The sequence below is a fragment of the Thamnophis sirtalis genome, unplaced genomic scaffold (genome assembly GCF_051295495.1).
Source record: "Thamnophis sirtalis isolate CommonGarterSnake01/CBP01778 unplaced genomic scaffold, rThaSir2_p1.2 scaffold_7, whole genome shotgun sequence".
NCBI classification, from domain to species: domain Eukaryota; kingdom Metazoa; phylum Chordata; class Lepidosauria; order Squamata; family Natricidae; genus Thamnophis; species Thamnophis sirtalis.
Genome location: NW_028261387.1, coordinates 9,281,750 through 9,305,839, shown reverse-complemented (window position 1 = coordinate 9,305,839; position 24,090 = coordinate 9,281,750). Strand labels below are relative to the sequence as shown.

General features: G+C 39.3%; 1 protein-coding gene across 2 annotated transcripts in view; it reads left to right on the top strand.

Moving 5' to 3' along the window:
• DPYD (dihydropyrimidine dehydrogenase) overlaps window positions 1–24,090 on the top strand; it is a 646,680-nt gene that overhangs the window by 349,176 nt on the left and 273,414 nt on the right. For both annotated transcript variants that reach the window (XM_087719294.1, XM_087719293.1), the window contains one exon: window positions 16,895–17,110. In XM_087719294.1, coding sequence (XP_087575420.1) covers window positions 16,895–17,110 — 216 coding nt within the window. The remainder of the gene's footprint in view (window positions 1–16,894; window positions 17,111–24,090) is intronic.

The following is a 24,090-nucleotide window of genomic DNA, read 5'->3' as shown; positions in this document are numbered from 1 at the left end:
AAGAAGAATGCAAAATTTGCAAGACTTGAATTAGTACAAAAGACTGTAAAATGTGGTGCAAGAAAGAGAGGCAAACTTCTTAAAAGAATTAGCAAACGCATATAGAGTATCAGAGACCAGGTAGGAGACAAGCATATCTCACAGCAGCGAATCTGGTTACAATTTTTAATATTTATCTTATCTTGGAGACGTGAGATATTTTTCTTATCTCAATGTTTTCAACTGTCTAGGCCTGACTAACACCAGAGTTCTGTAGCTTGTGAATTTTTTTTAGGAGCATTTCTTCACTTCTGTTGGGTTACCTTATGGTAACTCTCTAGATTCCTGGCAAATTGTTCAGCAGTAGTTTTCCTTATCTTTAGAACCAGAAGAGGTCAGTTCCACACCTAGCACAGTTCTTTCCATTTTAGCTTTGCATGGGTCTTCCCCCACTCCCAGTGGTAGGTTTCAAAAAATGTTGGAACCTACTCTGTGGGTGTGGCCTCCTTTGTGGGAGTGGCTTGCCGGCCATGTGTTCTCTCTCTCTCTCTCTCTCTCTCTCTCTCTCTCTCTCCTTCCTTTTGTGTCTCTGTCCTTTTTTCCTTTTTTTCTTTCATCTCTCTCTCACTTTTTCTTTCTTTTTTTCTTTTTTCTTTCTTTCTTTCTTTCTTTCTTTCTTTCTTTCTTTCTTTCTTTCTTTCTTTCTTTCTCTTTCTCTCTCTGTGTGAGTCTGTGTGTGTGTGTGTGTGTGTGTGTGTGTTTGTGTGTGTGTCTGTGTCTGTGTCTGTGTCTGTGTGTGTGGTGGGTTTCAAAAAAATTTGGAACCTCTTCTGTAGGTGTGGCCTGCTTTCCGGGTCCACTGGTGGAACCTCTTCTAACTGGTTCGGTAGATTTGACGAACCGGTTCTACCGAACAGGTGCGAACTGGTAGAAACCCACCTCTGCACCTTCCCCTCCTTGCAAAACAGCTCACTAAAACCATGTAGCTTTCTTCAATATATGTAGTCCTTGATTCATGACCATAATTGCCTTGGTTACTAAGGAAATAACACCAGTCGTTAAATGGAACATGTTGTTAAGTGAATCTGGCTCCCCCCATTGTTTGTAGTAAGCCAGATGGGAAGGTCTTAAATGGTTATCACACGGCCCTGGGACACTGCAGCTGTCCTAAATAAATGCTGTTGCCAAGTGCACGAATTCTGATCATGTAACTGTGGGGATGCTGCAGAGGTTGTAAGTGTGGGGAGCTTCCACCTCTTGCTGCTTGTCCTCCCTGGGGTGCTTTGGAAAATAAGTCAAAACCCTTTTTTATGAGCGCTCTCAAGTACCAGAAGATAGTTATCATGGTATTGCTAATCTTTTTCTTCATTAGGCTAAATATATAGTACTTAGTTCTCTGTTCTGACCCCCCTCTTCCTACACCAACACACTCCGAGTCAAAGATACTTTCTGGAATTTATTATCAGTCAGACAGGTCCTTGGCAGCAAGCTGGCACAGATAAGCCGTGGCAGCAATCTAACAAAGATAAGTCTTCGCGGCAATGCAGCCTGCTAAGCTCACAATTCTATCCTCCAACATTAGTTCCTCCATTGACTTCTGCAAGAGGGGCGTGTGTACAAGCAGTCTTTTTATAGTCTGGAGAGGAGCCTAATGACCACCAGCTGAGTGCACTTACCTCCTGTACTTGCGCAACTGTTCCTGCCGCCTATTAACTCTTCGGTGCCGGGCATCCAGGAACAACTCACTGCTGGCCTCTGGATCACTCTCCCTTGTCTTCTCCCTACTGGTCCAAGGCTCAGGAGCCTCCTGGTGGCCAACCAGTCTCTCTGTGCCCTGCTCAGAGTCGGAACCCTATCCAGGGTCCTCCACATCCTCCAGAGCCGACTCATAGGGCCCCTCACTGTCGGAGTCTGGTGGCAGCTCCAACGGCTCCTGCTGGGCCACAACAGTTCTCTAATGCATTCATGGTACAGTTTAACCTCCAGACCCTTTATCCTCTTTGTTGTTCTTCTCTGTACTTCTTTTAAGGGCCTTACTATCTGTTTGTATCTTGGTGACTATATCTCCTAGTTACCTCCTTTCCCTTTGTCTCAAAAGATATATATGTTTGTGGACACGTGTGCACACATACAGACAATAATGGCCTGAAGAATCTCCTCCTGGATAGGCTTAGGAAAAACTCTTTTCTTCATCCTTTTCCGAGGCTAGGATTTCAAAAACACCAAAGCTGTCATTCTTTGCAGCCAAAAAGAAGATCATGTAGGTCACATTCAACATATATTACTATATATAAGTTATTATGGATTCTTCCAACTGCATGCTTACACATGAGGCATATCTACTGTACATTGGTGATGTGAGAGATTATAGGGAAAGGAATGAAAATAATAGCAATGACCCGATTAGTTACTGCCTCTCACCCTATTTGGCTAGAAATCTGGGGAAAGTATCTCAAAATATTCACAGAGGCTTCTTCACTTTAATTTATTCACTGTAAACAAGGTTGGGAAATTTCTTTTATCATGTCCGTGATTTTGTATTTAATCCAACGGAACCTTATTGAAATATGGGCATTTTTTTGCTTTCTTGGTCTTGCCCACGCTTGACAGTTTTTTTGGTTGAAAGTGAAAAGATGGTTTGCCCATTCATTTACAACAACTTATTCAGGTAATTAGCGGTGGGATGACAGCTTACATATATTATTATAGAGCAGCGTTGAACAACATGAAATATCTATATATTTTTTTAAAGAAAAAATCCTTAACATTATCTTCTGGAACAGAAATTATTATGTATGGGATGTTATCACACCAGGAGTTTCTAAAATCCATAAAATATAAAGCATAGGCACCTGAAAAGAGAAAGCTGTCTATTTGTCAGATACACCTGACAGTCACACAAGAGATCAACAGGAGTTAGGCAGGAAAGCCTTGCTGAAAAAGGAACATACTCAAGCATATTCTACTGACTGCTTTTGAAAAGCTCATACATTCTGCCCTTTGATTTCACAAACTGACATTCTGGGACAAATCCTTCTTTTAAAATTGCTTGTGACTTTTTTTTTTTTTTGGAACCACGGCCAAATAGGAGTATTAATTCTTTTGATCAACTTATTAAAAACTGTTTGAATGAGTGCAAATTAATTTTTTTTTTATGATTTGCAAAAAAGTGGGAAAATATTCAATTAAACCTCTGGATTATACAGTTTGGTCTAGATATATTAAGGCTGTTTACTGCTCTCAACTTATTGTCAGTATTGAGATTTTAAAATAAAACCAATACTCTTAAGTACTGTTTTTTTAAAAAAATAAATAATTAATTAAGTGTATTACTAGGTGTTCTGACCCCCTCCTCCATCCAGTAACGAATGCCAAGACAAGCTTAACTGGAATGTACTTTAATAGCAAGACACCAAAACCTCAATGGCTGAAAGCCAAGCAGGGTCCAGGGCCCTCCACATCCTCCAGAGCCGACTCATCGGGCCCCTCGCTGTCGGAGTCTGGTGGCATTAAATATCAATTAATTAATTAATTAATTAATAATAATAATAATAATAATAATAATGCTACCAAACAGCCAAAGAAACTGAAAATTTTTATCATTTATTATATATGGATGATTTGAAACTCTACGGAATGATCTACGGAATGGTTAATATCAAGCGAGGAATTTTCCAGGGTGATTCACTTTCACCTCTTCTCTTCATCATCGCAATGATCCCTCTATTAGTAATCTTAAAAAAAATGAAATTTGGCTACCAAACAGCCAAAGAAGCTGAAAAAATTTCGCATTTACTATATATGGATGAGTTGAAATTCTATGGAAAGTCAGAAATGGAAATCCAATCATTGACAAACACAGTCCGAGTATTCAGCACCGATATTTCAATGCAGTTTGGCATGGAAAAATGCGCCACTGTATCCATAAAAAGGGGCAAAATCACTGCATCTGAGGGAATTGAAATGCCCAATGGGCAACTAATTAAATGCAAAGAAAATGAAGCCTACAAATACTTAGGCATTCTGCAGTTGGATAACATCAAGCATGGAGAAGTTAAAACTATTGTCAGGCGAGAGTACACCAACAGAGTTAGGAAAATTTTGAAATCTAAATTGAATGGTGGAAATACAATCAAGGCCATAAATACCTGGGCAATACCAGTTATAAGATACACAGCTGGCATAGTTAACTGGACACAAGCTGATTTGGACCTTTTGGACCGAAAAACCAGGAAACTAATGACAATGCACTACAGTTTACATCCACGTGGTGATACTGATAGACTATATCTGCCCCGAAAATCAGGTGGCAGGGGATTATTACAAGTGAAGCAAACAGTTGAAGAAGAAAAACATGCACTGGCTGATTATTTAAAAGACACTCAAGAACATCTATTAATCGAAGTAAGGAACAAAAAACTACTGAAGGTCCAACAGACAAAACAAGAATACAGAAAAGGTGTGATAAAATCAAGAATGGAAAGTTGGCAGAACAAAGCACTGCATGGCCAATTTCTGGAAAAAATAAAAGATAAAGTGGACAGTGAACAAACTTGGTTATGGTTAACAACAGGTACATTAAAGAAAGAAACAGAGTCACTAATCCTGGCTGCGCAAGAACAAGCTATCTGCACAAATGCCATTAAGGCCAAAATCGAAAAATCCTCTGATGATGCCAAATGCAGACTTTGCAAAGAAGCTGATGAAACTGTTGATCACATACTCAGCTGCTGTAAAAAAATTGTGCAGACGGATTATAAATTATGGCACAATTCAGTAGCACAAATGATCCATTGGAATTTGTGCAAAAATTATAATATTAAAACAGCAACAAACTGGTGGGAACATCAGCCTGAAAAAGTCACCAAAAATCAGATGATCAAGATCTTGTGGGATTTCCATATACAAACGGACAAAATACTGGTGCATAATACACCAGACATCACACTGGTTGAGAAAAATAAGGTCACAGTCATAGACATCACAATACCAGGTGATAGCAGGGTCGCCGAGAAGGAACATGAAAAAATTACAAAATACCAGGACTTAAAAATCGAAATTCAACGCCTATGGCACAAACCAGCAGTGGTAATTCCAGTGGTAATTGGCACACTGGGTGCTATTCCAAAAGCACTGGAATTACATTTAAAAGATTTAAAAATTGACAAAATCACCATCAGTCAAATGCAAAAAGCCGCACTGCTTGGATCTGCACACATATTACAAAAATACGTTATGATGTCCTAGGCCCCTGGGTGGGACCCGACTAGTAACCAATGCCAAATCCGGCAAAACAACTGGCCGCTGTGATACAATTGTATAATAGGAAAGTGATAAAATTACTTAATTAGGAACAAGCATGCATATCTGCTTGCATTTATCTGTTATAAGAGCCAGGTTTTGTTTTGGATTTTTTTTAAAGGAAGGAATTCTAATTTAGAAACACAACCTGACTGAATGAGATGTATTCAATCAGGGTTTTAAGATCCAACCTCAAGTTTTTTGTAGAATGGGTAATTGTCAAAATTCTCTTGAATGGGGTAAATGCCCTCACATATATACAACTTTTACAATACTTATACATGTTCTATATCAGGAGATGTCCACAGATCCTTTGGAATATTCAAAGTATTATTTAAATCACTTTGTAATAGGCAGCTCTCGATTTAATCAGACAGATTCTGGCAAGTGAGTTCGCAAAATAAACAAATATTTCTTGCACTGAACAACTTAATGCATGCAACACACAAATAGAACATGTGTGGACATGCAATGGAGATACAGTTGGCTGTTATCATGTAGCATATGTCCACAATATGTTTTCAGTAATTCCATTTATTACACATAGAATGAACTCTTCCTTTAAGAGCTGAATGTTTCAGGCCCTTTCTTATCTTAAACTGCATAATTGGTCTACAGAAAATTAAGGTAAGGTAAGATAAAATAAATTAAGATAAAGATAAGATAAATTAAAATGATAAGATAAGATGCTAAGATAAGATACCTTCATTGCCATTTTTTTACTGTGAGAACACTGGCACATATTAATAATGAAATTCTGTTGCCTGCTCTCAACCGACAATACACAGTATATCTACCCATACACATACATAATGCACATATATCAGAGGTGGGTTGCTCCCAGTTTGATCCGGATCAGGCGAACTAGTAGTGGCGGCAGTGGGAGGCTCTGTCCTGACGCTTTTGCGCATGTGCAGCTTTTGCACAGAAGCGTTGCACGCGCAAACCAGTAGTAAAAAAATTGGAAACCCACCACTGACATATACACATGCTATATACATTACATATATGTTCTGACCCCCCTTCTCTGCCCAGGAACAAAAGCCACAAACAAACGTAAATAAGAATACTTTAATCAGTCCAGACTCTTGTTGGCTGCAAGCCCAAAATAAACAAAGAGATAAGCACTCTGGCAGCAAGTCCTACAAAACTAGGCAATGCAAACAAACTCTCACAGCAAACCACTTCTCCCAGTTGGTTTAAACAAGCTCTCACAGCAAACCACTTCTCCAAGTTGGTTTCTCTGAATCATGAACGTTGACTTCTGCAAAAGGGCGTGGCACAAGCAATCTCTTTTATAATCAGGAGAGGATCTTAATAAGCATCAGCTAAGCGTAATCATCTCCTACAATTACTCAGTTGTTCTTGCCACCGAGTAGCCCTTCGACGGCGTGCATCCTGAAACAACTCACAAGTGTTTTCCTGAACATTCCCTCTGATCCAAGGCTCCGCCGCCACCTGGTGGCCAATCAGTCTCTCCTCACCCCGCTCGGAGTCGGCACCCTGTCCAGGGTCCTCCACCTCCTCCATGGCTAACTCATAAGACCCCTCGCTGTTGGAGTCTGGCAGCAGCTCCAATGGCTCCTGCCAGGCCACAACACACACACACACACACACACACACACACACACACACACACACATATATATACCTACACCCATATATATTCAAAATGAACAGTAACATATACCATCCCAGATGGCAACAAAGAAACAGGTCGTGAAAAGGATGTGTAGCATTCCAGAAAATAGCAGTTATAGCAATAGCAGTTAGACTTATATACCGCTTCATAGGGCTTTCAGCCCTCTCTAAGCGGTTTACAGAGTCAGCATATCGCCCCCACAATCTGGGTCCTCATTTCACCCACCTCAGAAGGATGGAAGGCTGAGTCAACCTTGAGCCGGTGAGATTTGAACCGCTGAACTGCAGATAACAGTCAGCTGAAGTGGCCTGCAGTACTGCACCCTAACCACTGCACCACCTTGGCTCTTACTGTGGACTACTGCTCAAGTCCCGTTTATGCGACCTACCAATAATATTTTCTGCAATGCTCACCACTTTCTGCACTGCCTTCCTGTCTGAAAAAGTAATGCTTCCAACCAATATTCCAATAATGCAATATGACAGGATGCTCTCTATCGTCCCTCTATAGAAAGTGGTAAGGAAGATGTACTTGTCTCATGCAACTCAGAAAATGAAGGTGCTGCTGTTCCCACTTCACCAGTGTCTCACTGTTGAGTGACCAAGCTAGCCTATTTTTTTTTAAGATAGATAGATAAATTTATTTATAGGCCGCCCTTTTCCCTGAGGGGACTCAGGGCGGCTGACAACGTATAGGGAAGGGAGTACACACAATGACATATAAAAACAGTACGTAATTAAAAATAGAAGCAACATTCATCATTCGGGAGGGGACGGATTACAATCTTTAACCCCAGGCCTGACGGGATAGCCAAATCTTGAGGGCTGTGCGGAAGGTCTGGAGGGTGGTGAGGGTACGAATCTCCACGGGGAGATCGTTCCAAAGGGTTGGAGCTACTACTGAAAAGGCTCTCCTCCGCGTAGTCGCCAGTCGACACTGACTGGCGGATGGAACTCGGAGGAGGCCTAATCTGTGTGATCTAATAGGTCGCAGGGAGGTAATTGGCAGGAGGCGGTCTCTCAAGTATTTGTTAGCTGCACACCAAGAACTTGATGCTGCTAAGCTCTTCCACAGGTGAATCATTAATACCCACAGGTGTGTGGTTGTGCCTGCCATTTCTGAAATTGACACTGAACTCTAGTTTTTCCTACGTTTAAAACAAGTCTGGTTTTATTATACCAGTTCACCAACCTTCTACCTCCTTGCAGTAAGCACCCCCCCCCTGTCATCCTGAAAAAGTCCCACTACTATTGCATCATCCGCATACTTCACAATCAGGTTGGCGGCAAACCTTTGCACAACAGTCATGGTTCAATGGGGTGAACAGTAGCGGATTTAGGACATAGCCCCAAGGAGGACCTGTGCTTAATAGACATTCCTTGATACTTCATAATGCTTGCTGTGTTAAACTTGTGGTAATGCCAATTCAGGGTAAAGACTGAATCACACATTTCAATTGAAGTAGATGTTGTTTCTGCTTTTCTGTTCCTTGCTGTTGTTTTGATATTTTGTTTAAGTTTTGCAAATGCCTTGTTGGATCTTGATCTGCACAATAAAGCACATATGCCCCCTTGAAACGTGAATATACTAAAAGCATTGGAGGAAATCTCACATAACTTGTCAATTGGAATTTTAGATCAACCATGCTTAATATTACAGTGTTCCGTTGGCCTTTGCAGATTTTGAGGGGGTTTATTCGACCTTACCATCTCACCATGAAGCTAATGGGAAAAGCCTTCCAGCAATCTTCACAGGAAAGTTTCCAAATGTCAAGTGTCATCTTTCCAGCTGCTAGATGAATGGGTAGCCACAAGGCATTTATTTGGGTGTGCGGTTTCAGTAAATCTGGTTGCTGGGCTGGCAATTACTATAATTTGGCAATTGCTTTTCAGTATTTGGGCACTTGCAATTTTAGTCATTGGAACTGAGGGCGTTATTTTGGGACAGCTGTAATTTAAAGGCAGGTCATCGTAGGGTAGTAATTTTTATTTTATTTTATTTTGAGTAGGGCTAACATCTCAGCTTTTCTTTTTCATCTGCATGTATGTATTTCTCTGTATTGAATTCTCTTCAGTGTCAAATGAAAATGCATTCAAAGGAGACTGGTACTTATATATTCTTCGTTAACAAAAGATTTTGGTCAACCCATTTCAACTAGGTTTACGCAAATCGGTCCTGATTCAATTTGAATTATAGGATTTATATTCAAAGACGACATAATTTAATTCAAATCTGTGCTGCAAGGTTTGAGGGGGAACTATTCTAAAGTACTTTGATATTTGATTTGGCAAAAAAGTTAAGACTATATTGAGGAAACTTCAAAATGTATGTTTTTAAAACCTTGTTAGACAGGTTTTGAAAGACAGCTGGATTAAACTCTTAAGTAACTGGTAGGTGAGATGCTGACCTGGTCCTTTGAAACTCTCGCTCAAGATGCAAGATGCATCTTAGTATACTTTAATAGCAAACTGTTAATGTTACATTACGTAAAATACTCTTTTTGACAAATAATAGATGAACTGTTTGGTATGGTTTGCCAGAAGTTGTTTCTTTCAAATATTTCAGAAATAATTTCAACATAAATTATTGTAGGAGGAATATTGTAGGAGGAAATAGTAATAATTTAACTTCCCTTAGACACTCCAGTTTGTTTATTTTACTACTGCAAGCCAAAATATGTGTATCTCTTAGAATATGTTCTTCAGTCACTTGAGGAATCCAGAGCCACAGCATAATATATTGCAATGTAATACAATTTTAATTTGAATAGGACTTTCATATAATATGCATCCCTGACTGACTGTAAATAATGCAATTACAGAATTAAATAATAAATAATAGAGTAAGGAGAGCTGTGAACATATAAAGAAAGAAGAAATATTTGGGATGACACTTTTAAAAAGAAGTTGGGTAACTAGATGTAGAAGTTCAGAGAAATATTGTTGGAGGTGCTGTAAACTACAGAAAAAGGGATATTGATGCAACATGTCATTTTTTTGAAGATGTAGGAAGTAAGTCCTCCGGGATTGGGTGGCCTATAAATCCACTAACAACTAACTAACTAACTAACTAACTAACTAACTAACTAACTAACTAACTAACTAACTAAATAAATAAATAAATAAATAAATAAATAAATAAATAAATGCATTTGAACATCATACCATTTAGTATATTTCCAATAACAATGAGCAAGTGTAGATAAGGGATAAATGTGTTTATTAAATATATATTGCCAGGAATTTTGGTGAGTGAATTGTAAAGTGATATTCCATTTATTTCTGATGTTTAGACTACAAGTATCCCTGCATTTATACCAAAATTGTAGTACTTACAAGGAAGAGGAAGGCACCATAGATTCATTTGTTCATTTATTTATTTGGTAAATTTATACAGCCATCCATCTCATTTTATTTATTTATTTATTTTATTTATTAGATTTATAGGCCGCCCAATCCCGAAGGACTCCAGGCGGCTCATATATGTAACTCAAAAGTCGAAAACACAAATCAATACAAAAGATAACTCCAAACATAACAAAATATTTTTTAAAAAACATGAAAAATCATAACATTCTTATAATCTGTAGCAAGGCATACTCAATTTCCTTAGCAATATGGCCACTTTGTAAACTCCATCCCCATATTACTGGATTCCCCAAGCCAAATGGCAAAGCTGTTTCTTCAGGTCCTTCCAGAAAGTCTGCAATTTGGGGCAAGTCACACCTCAGGGGGGTGATTTTCCAGAGGGCTGATATTGCTGTAGAAAAGAGTCTCCTGGGTCCCATTAGATGACACTCCTTCATGTACAACACCTTCAACATGCCCTTCCTGCAGTAGCTAGTAGGATTGGGTCAGAGGTGCGTTTCTCCCGGTTCAGCCCGGATCAGGTAGTAGCGGCAGTGGGAGGCTCCACCCACATGCCTGAACGTGAGCGCACCCAAACCAGTAGTAACAAAATTGGCAACCCACCACTGGCTTGGGTAGATGTGATTGAGAAACATGGCCCCTCAAATTACCTGATTGGTTCAAGGGAATCTTACGTTGGAAATTCCCATTTTCAAGAATCCAGAAAATTAATAGAATGAAGCGAGGGAGAAATTTCAACTTTCTATTCTCCAACACTCTGTTGTAGGTTTAGGTCTTGTATTTTGTAATCTACATACAGGAAACTGACATCACAGAGGAAATGTACAAACTTTAGTCTTAGAAAACCACCGGTTGAACTGTTCTCAGTGTGTAACCTTCTCTTTCAGTGGTCCCTCATTATAGATTTCTTTTTGTATGCTATTCATTTGCCAGGCAACAATCCTAGTAATTAATCAGATGGAAACAGTTACTCATTCTCTTTCTTGCTACTGTCAGTATTCATTTGTGATCTTATGTGATCAGAGAGTAGTGTTCCCTATTAAAAAGGCGCAACTCCTCCTTCTCCCATACAAACTTTGTAGAGCACACCACATCACTTCTATTACTTTTTAATGTGCATCATTTGTATTAGGTATCACCAGATTTCTTTGGTTATTATATCCAATCCTGAGATAGGTTCCTGTGAAACACCATTGCTTATTTTTCAAAAAAACTATAAATGTCCTTTAACTGAATTTTAACTTTTAACAGGATTTGCCTTGCTATACTACTGCTGCTGTATAGCGTATGTTTTAATTTGCTGTTAGATAGTGTTTTATTATTGTTCTAATTAGTGTCTATAAATAATGAAAATAAATAAATAGCAGCCAATAATTGCATATAGTCAGCATTGATAGTTTTCAAAGTAGAAAATGGTGCAGATTTTCATTTCTTTTCAGGTCACTAAAAGCTTGGTTCAAAGTTGAAGAAAGTAATGAACATTTAAAAGCAGGAGATGATTTGATTGAATATAAATAGCTAAGCTAAAGATATCTCTAGAATGACCTCTAGAAGAAATTATATCTATGGAGGAATACTTTTCTATTTGGTTCATTGCAAGTTGTGATATAGCAATTATAGTTTCTGAATCTCACTGTTGCTTTGTTGAAGGAGGATACGCCTGAGTGTTTCAGAAGGAATCTTATCTAAAACTTAAAGACTTCTTCATGCTCTCTAACCATGGCACGAAGATGGACCACTAATAATTTTTTAAAAAGCTAATCTTCATAGGAGGCAACTGGTCCAGTTTTAAAGAAGCATTCTCTCAATTTCTCAACACAAATTTGGCTAAGTTGGAGTTACAATTAAAGTATGGCACAAATCAGTGACTGGAAGCCGAATGTTTTTATTATGCAAACTAGTATACTAAGTGTTGAAATTGGATCTTATGCATTGAAGCTAAGCTCATTTGATACAGAATGAGTACATTCTCCCATTAGTCCTAATATTGGAGTATCTGAGAGAACAGAGACCTGGTAGATAAAGAATCAACTTTTCCCCTGTCTACTGCTCTCAATAGGCTATTGAGTCTGTTGTGGCTTCCAGCTAACAGATCTAGGAGACTTTTGCTTTGTATAGAGAAGGTTTTAAATTTCTGGGCATTTACATCTCGGAGGACCTCTCATGGACTATGCTTGCAAAGAAGGCACAGAAAAGGTGGCACAGTGGTTAAATGCAGCACTGCAGGCCACTTCAGCTGAACTGCTAGCTGCAGTTCGGCGGTTCAAATCTCACCGGCTCAAGGTTGACTCAGCCTTTCATCCTTCCAAGGTGGGTAAAATGAGGACCCGGATTGTTGTTGTGGGCAATATGCTGACTCTGTAAACCGCTTAGAGAGGGCTGAAAGCCCTATGAAGCGGTATATAAGTCTAACTGCTATTGCTATTGCTATTGCTAAAAGGCTGTACTTCCTGAGAATGCCCAGGAAGATAAATCTACCTACTTCTGTCCTACTATCGCAGCGCTATTGAGAGTGTCCTGACATACAGCATTCTTGCATGGTATGGGAGCAGCTCTGCAGAGGACAAAAACGTTGTACAGAGAATAATTAAAACTGCCCAGAATATCATTGGGCACTAGCTACCAGCCCTGGATGACATCTTCGCATCTCGCTGTTTGGGGAAGTCGCACAACATTCTCAGAGACTCCTCCCATCCTGCTTACAATCTTGTTTGATTGTTGCATTCTGGCAGAAGATACAGAACAATTAAAGCTCGGACCACACATCTTCTAAATAGTTTTTATTCCAGGGCTATAATTGCACTCAACGATGAACTAAAGGGCCACCATCAGTGAGCTGATGATAGCATTATTTTTATTATGTTGTATGGATGCTTGGGTGGTTTAGGGGGTGGGGAATTTTTGTTGTGTGGGGGGAGTTGTTTGGGGATTGTCATGTGTGTTGGGCCTGGTCTCTGGCTGTTATGTGAATTTCGTTGTATGGGTATACTGTGTTTATATGTACAATGACAATAAAGTATTCTATTCTATTCTATTCTAAATTTATCAACTTGTTTGATAAACCATTTTAAATCTGGATTTAACCCTCTCCAGAATAATACTGTTCCAGAAAAGTGCTGTTCTAAAATAGAATTGAATGCATGTCAAAAAAAGGCTGTTTTTGAATGCATCTGTGCAGAATTCTTGCGTAAAACCAAAGGAAATGTTAAAACTTGCCTCCTTTCCACATACATGCCTACCTCTACCCCAGGTTGTTGAGAGAGATTGGTAGATGCTTTCCTGCCGATTGGTGACATTCGGTGGGAGAGAAAAATAAGTCAGTGAATCAATTAATTGCTTTACTTATTCCACATTAAATTTTTAGAGCCAGCATCCCTTATTCCCCTCATTACTTAGCAATAGCAATAGCAGTAGACTTATATACCGCTTCATAGGCCTTTCAGGCCTCTCTAAGCGGTTTACAGAGAGTCAGCATATTGCCCCCAACAATCTGGGTCCTCATTTTACCCACCTCGGAAGGATGGAAGGCTGAGTCAACCCTGAGCCGGTGAGATTTGAACCGCTGAACTGCTGATCTAGCAGTAGCCTGCAGTGCTGCATTTAACCACTGCGCCACCTTGGCTCCTTGAGGCAAAACCTTTTGCCACCCCAAGAAATGTGTATTGCATTTTACTGTGGCTGTGAGTAAAAGTCCTAATATATGCTCTCATTCGACCCCTGTTATACCAATATAGTGTGTGATTGATGGGAGTTCTATATATGCATAATGTTACATCTGAAGATATTTTCTTAGGAATTATTTTGCAGGGTGATAGGCAGATTTCTGTTAATACTGTGTTTCCCCAAAAATATGATCTACTCAGAAAGTAAGTCCTAGCGTGATTTTTACATGTGTGCCCACTATAAGCCCTACCCCCAAAATAAGTCCTAATTAAGACCTCACCCACTCCAGAGTACAAAGGTAAAACTTAAGGTAGGGTGGTGACAGGGGGAGTGGAGCTACCCTACTACTTACCTTCAGACAGTTTCAGCCAAGTCTCACACACCTTGGCGCATTTCTTCTGCCGGCAAGGCTTTCCCGAAGGCCTCTGTAGTCAATAACAGAGCTCCGGATCGATCCGGAGCTCTGTTATCGACTGCAGAGATCTTCAACAAAGCCTTGCTGCTCTTGTCGGACAAAGAAGTTTGTGAAGATTTCTGATGGGGAAAAGAGGCTCGGTGCAATAACAATAGCAATAGCAGTTAGACTTATATACCGCTTCATATGGCTTTCAGCCCTCTCTAAGCAGTTTACAGAGACAGCATATTGCCCCCAACAATCCGGGTCCTCATTTTACCCACCTTGGAAGGATGGAAGGCTGAGTCAACCCTGAGCTGGTGAGATTTGAACAGCCGAATTGCTGAACTGCAGTCAGCTGAAGTAGCCTGCAGTGCTGCACTCTAACCACTGTGCCACCTCGGCTCTGCATGCGAGCTGAGTCAGTGGACTACATCAGTGGACTACATCCACCAGTTGGGGGGATATAAGACAGGGTCTTATTTTTGGGTTAACATAGTACCAGCAGAAAAAACAAAACTGGAAAAGGCAATTGGAGATTATTCTGGAATTTTATATGATGAAAGTTAAAAATGCAGAATTTGGAATAGTACAATACGAAAATATAAACATCGAGTTACATTGTGGTGAGGGCTCTTTTGAGGGCACCACAGCTTATACATCTATCTTGTAGAGGTTATCCATATGAGCAAAAACTTCATTCCTGCAACAGTACGGATTTAGTTCATTAGCCACCAAGTAGAAAAATACTTGTTTTCATTGTTTTTTGTAAGTAGCTGTACAGTTTTCTTTATCATTATACAATAAAGGTGCAAATTACTAGATGAAAAAAATTGCCTATAACTGTTGGATTTATATCTCTGTGCGGATTTTTTTTTCTTTTTGTGATTTCTCCTGGTTTTATATATTAGGAACAAATCCAGAAATTGGGCTCGTCTTTCATTTCAGAGATTATTTATTTTAGGAACCTCTCAAGAACCTCTCATTCCATTCAAGGGTTTTACAAAACAGTTGGAAATGTTTCTTTTTAAAAATTTCTATATGCACCTATTCTTTAAAAAAATATATGAAAAGAGAATATCTTACTCTTATAAAAGTACACATTTTTTAAAAGAGAAAACAGAACTACTTCCTGCATAAAGAGAGCCGAGGTGGGCAGTGGTTAGAGGGCAGCACTGCAGGCTACTTCAGCTGACTGCAGTTCAGCAGTTCGGCTGTTCAAATCTCACCGGCTCAAGGTTGACTCAGCCTTCCATCCTTCCGAGGTGGGTAAAATGAGGACCCGGATTGTTGGGGGCGATATGCTGACTCTGTAAACCGCTTAGAGAGGGCTGAAAGCCCTATGAAGCAGTATATAAGTCTAACTGCTATTGCTATTGCTATAAAGTGCAATAGACTATTTTGTTAAAGGGTGAAGCATAAACCTTCTCCCTGTAGAAATGAAGAGGATCTTAATAGTCCACAAATCCCTTCCATCTTTATCGTTCTGGCTGGCTATTAGTGTTCCCAAATAGTTCATAAATGTCTCCCTTCTGGTGTTTTAATGTAGGAAATGTATGCCTTTAAACTCTTGAAGTTTAGTTCCAATTTTCTATTTATATTTGGCAAGATTTTAAACTGCTAAACAGACCTGGCCCCTGGGTTGCCCTGCTACTCCAATTAAGAGTGATGATTTTAATATCACGGGTACAGGTATGCAGGTTTTGGTGTATTTGGGTCTTTTCCCGTGTAAGATTGAGAGTATCTTGGTGACGTTTCGATGAGGTACCACTCGTCATCCTCAGGCTGGTGTCTTCGGCTTCATGCCTTTTGCTCGCCGAAACATTGCCAAGACAATCTCAATCTTACACGGGAAAAGACCCGAATACAACAAGACCAGCATACCTACACCGGTGAAAATCTACAAAAACAAGTGTATTTGAATAACCAATTTTGTTGTATTTAAGTACAACGACAATAAAGATTATACTTAATAAAGTGGACAGGAAGGAAGGAGAGAAGAAAGAGAAGAAAGGGGGGTAGGAAGGAGGGAAGGAAGGAGGGAGGGAAGCAAGGAGGGAAGGAAGGAGAGAAGGAGAGAAGAAAGGAGGGAAGGAAGGAGGGAAGGAAGGAGGGAATGTAGGAGAGAAGGAAGGGGGGAAGGAAGGAGGAAAGGAAGGGGGAAAGGAAGGAGAGAAGAAAGGAGGGAAGGAAGGAAGGAGGGAAGGAAGGAAGGAGAGAAGGAGAGAAGAAAGGAGGGAGGGAAGGGAGAAGGAGGGAGGGAAGGAAGGAGGGAAGGAAGGAGAGTAGGAGAGAAGAAACGAGGGAAGGAAAGAGGAAGGGAGGGAAGAAGAAGTAGGACCGTTGTAAGATAAGATGGATCTATGGGATGATAAGAAAGCAATTTTCAAGTATATTATCAACTGTAGGGAAAAATTGTTATAAATACATATTATTAATAACAGTTATGAGATCATATAATTGTGAATGTATATATGAAATTGATAAAATAAAAAATTAATTAAAAAAAATAAAGTGGACAAACTGTTGTGTTCTTTATTCCCACAGTCTTTACATGGTGCCTTGGTACCTGCTGTACCCCAGTTGCCTCTTTTCTATACACCAATCGATTTGGTAGACATCAGCATAGAAATGGCCGGGCTTAGATTTTCAAATCCTTTCGGCCTCGCCAGTGCAACTCCAACTACAAGCTCAACCATGATCCGCAGAGCTTTTGAAGCAGGATGGGCATTTGCACTCACCAAAACCTTTTCTCTGGACAAGGTAATGAATTTTGTGGTCTTTTGTCTATGTTCAAATAATCTCTCATTTATTGCATTTACCTTATTTGTAATAGTTTTCCAAGATAGGGTCAAAACTTCAGGCTTTTTGCATTTTTCTATTGAAAACTTAATAGTTGATGGCAACCTGTTAGAATCACTGAAATGTTTTCGTTGTTTTAGATAGAAAAACAGCAAAGGATGGTATCTTCTTTAAAGTCCCTGTGGGTTTTACTCCACTAGTCATTGCCGAGTATAGAAAAAAGATGTATTATTCCTACATAGGCTTCCAAAAGACTCTCGTGCTAGGTTTTGTGAATACAGTACATTCCAGGCAGTGGTGGGTTTCAAAAATTGTTCGAACCTACTCTGGTGTGGCCTCCTTTGTGGGAGTGGCTTGCTGCCCATGTGATCGGATGGGAGTGGCTTGCCGCCCATGTGACCGGATATGAAGATGCCGACGACCCTTGTCAGAACCACCTTAAATTACCTCACACACAGCACTGGCATGCATAAGAATATGATGTAAACTTGTTTTTTAAAAGGCATCTTTGGTTTGCGTTAAAACAACTTCAACACACGCAATGTTCTGATTGCACCACAAACACAGTAATCATCCTTACCTTTCACAGAGGCACTGAGTTTTATAAATATGAGCATGATAGTGTAGAATAATCATATCCAAGGACCAGTGGTGGGTTTCAAAAATTTTTGGAACCTCTTCTGTAGGTGTGGCCTGCTTTCCGGGTCCACTGGTGGAACCTCTTCTAACCGGTTCAGTAGATTTGACGAACTGGTTCTACCAAATAGGTGCGAACTGGTAGGAACCCACCTCTGATTTAAGGACAAACTGCCATTCCTATTGGACACTACTGGCAATTATATATTCTTTAGCCGAGCTGAGGTGGCACAGTGGTTAAATGCAGCACCACAGGCTACTTCAGCTGACTGCAGTTCTGCAGTTCAGCTGTTCAAATCTCACCGGCTCAGGGTTGACTCAGCCTTCCATCCTTCGTAGGTGGGTAAAATGAGGACCCGGATTGTTGTTGGGGGCAATATGCTGACTCTGTAAACCGCTTAGAGAGGGCTGAAAGCCCTATGAAGCGGTATAAATGTCTAACTGCTATTGCTATTGCTATTTGAGATATATTTTTTTATCTAGAGATAAAATACTGAAGATAAAATGCTAAAGTTACCCTCATTATGGGGTCTCCTTTCATATCATTTTTTTTGCTAATAATATTGAGATAGCCAGTAGTCTCCCATCCAACTATAAACCAACCCAACTTAGCTTTTTGAGAGTATGCAACATCTAGGTCCTATAGCTTGCAATAGGTAAAGTTCCTATTTATTACATATAGTACACTATATAATGCCTTTCTCTTAAACTGATTAAAATTAGCCTTTGATCAAAGGTCAGGAAATTAAATTCAGGTGTCCTTCCCACTTCTCAATTCATTTGTTTGATAGCCCTAATATTGTGATGCCAGTCACAAATATAAAGGTATAGGTTTACATGTGATTATATTTTTAGCTACACTTCAAATTTTTAAATAGGTTAGATTGAATTATTCCCATAATTCAGTCTAACCTAAATTATGTTCAGCTGTCAGTTCGTTGCAAAAACTTACACGAAGCTGGATCTGGTTACTCATCCCTTCCCCTTTCCAGACAAAGGCAATCTTTGTTCTGAAGAACAATAATAACAACAACAAAATTGTTGTTGACAAACAAATTTTATCAACATATGAATGGGAGAAAAGACTTGAGAATTTAATATAATTTGTCCTCATTTTATCTTAAATCACCTCCTTTAGTTCTGAATCCGAGAACTCATTTGAAAAAGCCAAATTCCCCCCCTCCCTCCTTTTTTGCATTGCTAGATTAAATGCTGCTATTCTTAAATTAGTATTTCTGAAACATCTCTGGAATCATCTTTTTAAATGTCATCTTTTTAAACGTTTGTCATTCAAAACGTGGTGATGGTTGGCATGCACATGCTGAAGCTTGTAATCCATGACAGGTTTTGTAAAATTTTGGAAGATGGCCAACGTTTGTGGCCTCATGGGCGCTTCTAAAATTCTGAAGAATTGCTAAGGGTACCACCTCAAAAGTTGGCAAAGATCTAGGGGAAAGTAATTAAATATGACTAAATTAAATACATATGTATGCTTTTTAGTTTCATTAATTCTTTTTCCTCATTTATCTATGAAAATGTATAATTTTTTATAATGACAATATCATAAATACAATTCCTTGTCTTTTAAAAATCGTTTCTTTTAAAAAAGATGAACAACAATTGAATGGTAAAATTCCAAAACAAATTTGGATATAATTTGCATATTATACTTCTCTTTATTCTCCCAAATATCTAGTATAGAACTTAATGTCCTGCCTTCAAAGCTTGTCCATGTACAAAGGAACACCTGCCTGAGTGAATGTGACAATTCAAAAGTACACTCCACATGATGATGTGGAAAAGTGATTGTCCGCTATTTCTTGCAAAGTAACACAGCAGCTCTTGATGTGAAGATCTGATGGATGATATAATAATAAGAATAGCAGCAGCTAGCATACATGTGACAAAATATAAACGTTTGATATCATTTTGCAAAATTATGTGGTTTTAGTATAGATACTGTCCAGCTCTAGATTTGGAATCATTGGGGGGAGGGGGGGATTCACTGTTCCTATTAAGTACTGATAACATATGACTCTTCAATCAGGTTTATCCAGTGTTGTACAGAAGCCAGATGTCACCAATTGGAGGGAAAGATATTGCTATTTCACAAATTGCTGGTTGTAGCACTGGTCAAAGGTCTGGCTATTAATGAAAGATTTCAAAGGCTTCCATTCTATCACTGGAAACTCCCTCCTGGCCCTTCATTCATCTCAGGATAAGGTTTTTTTACAACATCAGGAAGGTGTTTTGTTTTGTTTTTAAAGTAGAGATGATGGAATTGGCATGGAGACAGACTGAGAGAAACATAGACCTGCTGAATTCTTAGTCTCTCTGCTTCTAAGCCAGTCGAGATTGTACCTCAGCTCAGAAACTGGCCTATCTTCATACTTTTTTTTGTGAATTGTTTGTGGCGGGGAACAACTATGCGCGAAAAGCAGATCAGCAACATTTGTTCTTCTACCTAATCCACAGTAATCTGGCATTGATTAGATGCTGTATTCCATGCTTGAAAGTGCGGGGAAAATGTTGAAGCTGAAATTCTTCATTCATTCACCATGATGTGCAGTGGTGGGTTTCAAAAATTGTTCGAACCTACTCTGTGGGTGTGGCCTCCTTTGTGGGAGTGGCTTGCCACCCATGTGACTGGATGGGAGTGGCTTGCTGCCCATGTGACCGGTTATGAAGATGCCGACGATACTTGTCAGAACCACCTTAAATTACCTCACGCACAGCACTGGCATGCATAAGAATAGGATGTAACCTTGTTTTTTAAAAGGCATCTTTGGTTTGCGTTAAAACAACTTCAACACACGCAATGTTCTGATTGCACCACAAACGCAGTAGTCATCCTTACCTTTCACAGAGGCACTGAGTTTTATAAATATGAGCATGATAGTGTAGAATAATCATATCCAAGGACCAGTGGTGGGTTTCAAAAATTTTTGGAACCTCTTCTGTAGGTGTGGCCTGCTTTCCGGGTCCACTGGTGGAACCTCTTCTAACCGGTTCGGTAGATTTGACAAACCGGTTCGACCGAATAGGTGCAAACTGGTAGGAACCCACCTCTGATGATGTGTATTTAGCAGAGTCTAAATATCAGAATCATGGCCATTAGGAATATATAAGGACAGACACTTAAGGCCAAAAAGGACAAGCAAAGTTTATTAAGTAAGTTATATGATGTAATAGAAAACCTGCTTGTTGGAGTTTTTGGCCTTATATAGAGGAAGAAAAAGAAAAGGTATTCACTGTTCTAGTAGGAATCAGTTTAAAGGAGAAGAATTATCAATATTCCAATCAGGAGAAATATGAGCAAAGACCAAAAGAAAAAAAGGAACAAAAAGAAAGTTCCTGGCATGGTATTTCTAATCTTAATTTCCTTGTGTCCAAGCCAAAGTAGGTTTTCTCTGCCTGTTGGTGAAAAATATAATAAACATTTCCCTGTATTTCATAACTCTCATATTACAAACCAAGGTACTTCAGTCCCAGGAATTAGTATAAAAATACCTTGTACTGATCAACAAATTAATGGATATGAGTCACACAATTCAACTGAAAGTTAGATAACTGCTATACATAGGAGATTAGACAATATTTTGTTTTTTCCCCCCTCCTATATAATATACAATAAAAGCAGTTAGAAATGCAAAAATGTCATTCTAATTTTAGATAAAGGGTATTTCAATATATGATAGTGTGGACAGAGTAGAAACCCTAAACACAAATAAATGATACCAGAAATATTTCCTTTGAGTTTAAGCTGTTTCTTTCATCGGTAAAAATGTAATTCTGATTAATCGGAGAAATCTGTCTTCACTCTGTTGGTGACATGCTTTGATTTGTGATGCTGTCACTTTTAATAACTTAGAGAAGCTGTTGCTTTTATTAAATCTCTCCCATTGAAATAAATATGTGAAACATTTCAGCTAAAAACTCTAAGCATTGTCTTTGTCTCTCACCCCCCGCCAGTGGTGGGTTTCAAAAATTGTTCAAACCTACTCTGTGGGCGTGGCCTCCTTTGTGGGAGTGGCTTGCCACCCATGTGACCGGATGGGAGTGGCTTGCCGCCCATGTGACCGGATATGAAGATGCCGATGACACTTGTCAGAACCACCTTAAATTACCTCACACACAGCACTGGCATGCATAAGAATAGGATGTAAACTTTTAAAAGGCATCTTTGGTTTGCGTTAAAACAACTTCAACACACGCAATGTTCTGATTGCACCACAAACGCAGTAGTCATCCTTACCTTTCACAGAGGCCCTGAGTTTTATAAATATGAGCATGATAGTGTAGAATAATCATATCCAAGGACCAGTGGTGGGTTTCAAAAATTTTTGGAACCTCTTCTGTAGGTGTGGCCTGCTTTCCGGGTCCACTGGTGGAACCTCTTCTAACCGGTTCGGTAGATTTGACGAACCGGTTCTACCGAATAGGTGCGAACTGGTAGGAACCCATCTCTGCCCCTCCCCCCAAAAACATATACTGGCCTGTTCACATGACAGTAAATTATGGTTTAGTTCAGTGGTGGGATTCAAATTTTTTAACTACTGGTTCTGTGGGCATGGCTTGGTGAGGGTGGGGTGGTTTGGTGGGCATGGCTTGGTGGGCGTGGCAGGGAAGGATACTGTAAAATTTCCATCCCCACCATACTCCAGGTGAAGGTTACTGCAAAATCCTCATTTCCTCACGATCAGCTGGGACTCGGAAGGCAGAGAATAGATGAGGGTGGGGCCAGTCAGAGGTGGTATTTACCAGTTCTCCAAACTACTCAAAATTTCCGCTACCGGTTCTCCAGAACTGGTCAGAACCTGCTGAATATCACCTCTGGTTTAGTGAGCCTGAATGAATTGTAGACTTGGCCACTTTCATTTCATTTAAGGGTGACTATGAGGGAAAGTTCAAAAATTGAAGTAATAGATTAGCTATTACAATACAATAGCAGAGTTGGAAGGGACCTTGGAGGTCTTCTAGTCCAACCCCCTGCCTAGGCAGGAAACCCTATACCATTTCAGACAAATGGCTATCCAACATCCTCTTAAAGACTTCCAGTGTTGGGGCATTCACAACTTCTGGAGGCAAGTTGTTCCACTGATTAATTGTTTTAACTGTCAGGAAATTTCTCCTCAGTTCTAAGTTGCTTCTCTCCTTGATTAGTTTCCACCCATTGCTTCTTGTTCTACACTCAGGTGCCTTGGAGAATATTGTTTGAATCCTAGCCAGGGTTGAAACAAGCCAACCTGAGGCTAAAATTTAGGAAGCTGTCCGAGTAATATTTGAGGCTGACTAAAAATTATTCCAATAAAATTAAACTGCTGAAAAGTTTTGCATCTATCTGATGCCATATTTTATCTAACAATCTCACAAATTTATGATTAAAGTCCAATTTAGCCTTTAGAAACGCTGTCTGTCTCTGTTTTACAAGCAGAATGCAGAGTAAACTCGTAACAAGATAGATGGTATGACATACCTGCAAAGGTTGCTTGCCAGTTAGAACTATTGCCTGAATGAACAAACTAATTATGCTAAGAAATAGCATTTCTCCATAATATAGATACTCAGATTCATGCTAGGACTAATAGTGTTTCCATAGGGACCAATATGGGTGACATATCTCTCGCTTTTGTAATGCTAAGATCTGGAACACAATAGCTTGCACTGTCCTTTGTAATGTCAATGTTTCTGTTGAACTGAACTCACAAAATAAAATAAAAAAACCATTTTCTTTGTCTGCTATCTCGCAGTAATTTACAAAATACTTATTACAATTTAAGATTTCACGCCATCTTTGTCCCCTACCCCTCCGAAAATGATTTAAAGCAATATTCAAATGTGGAATTCTTGATGTTTTCAGTGTAGCTAAGTTTGTTCCGTGGGATTTGTTAGAATATGAAATATTAATATTTTACAATTCGGTTATAATGATGAAGTTCAATTTGCCTAGCTTGCATGAGATAAAGTAAGTATATGCTTATCATGGGAGTTGCATGAGAATTAAAACCTGAGCCTGAACATCAGTTTGAAATTTTATTATCCTGTACTACTGACAGGGTTTTCCTTGTTATTTTTCTAGACTGACTGCTGAATATTGCAGATTGTGTATTTATTTATTTATTTGCAGAATATGTTTAGAACGTCTTGGTTTCCTTTTAAGAAATAACCTGAAGCAAGGTTTTGAACTGGTTTTTGACGGTTCTACTTTATGTTAGAGAGAGAAAGAAAGAAAGAGAGAGAGAGAAAAAGAGATTTTAGATACTCAAAAAAAAAAGTCTAGTTCTCAATAGCCAAAACCACTTAAC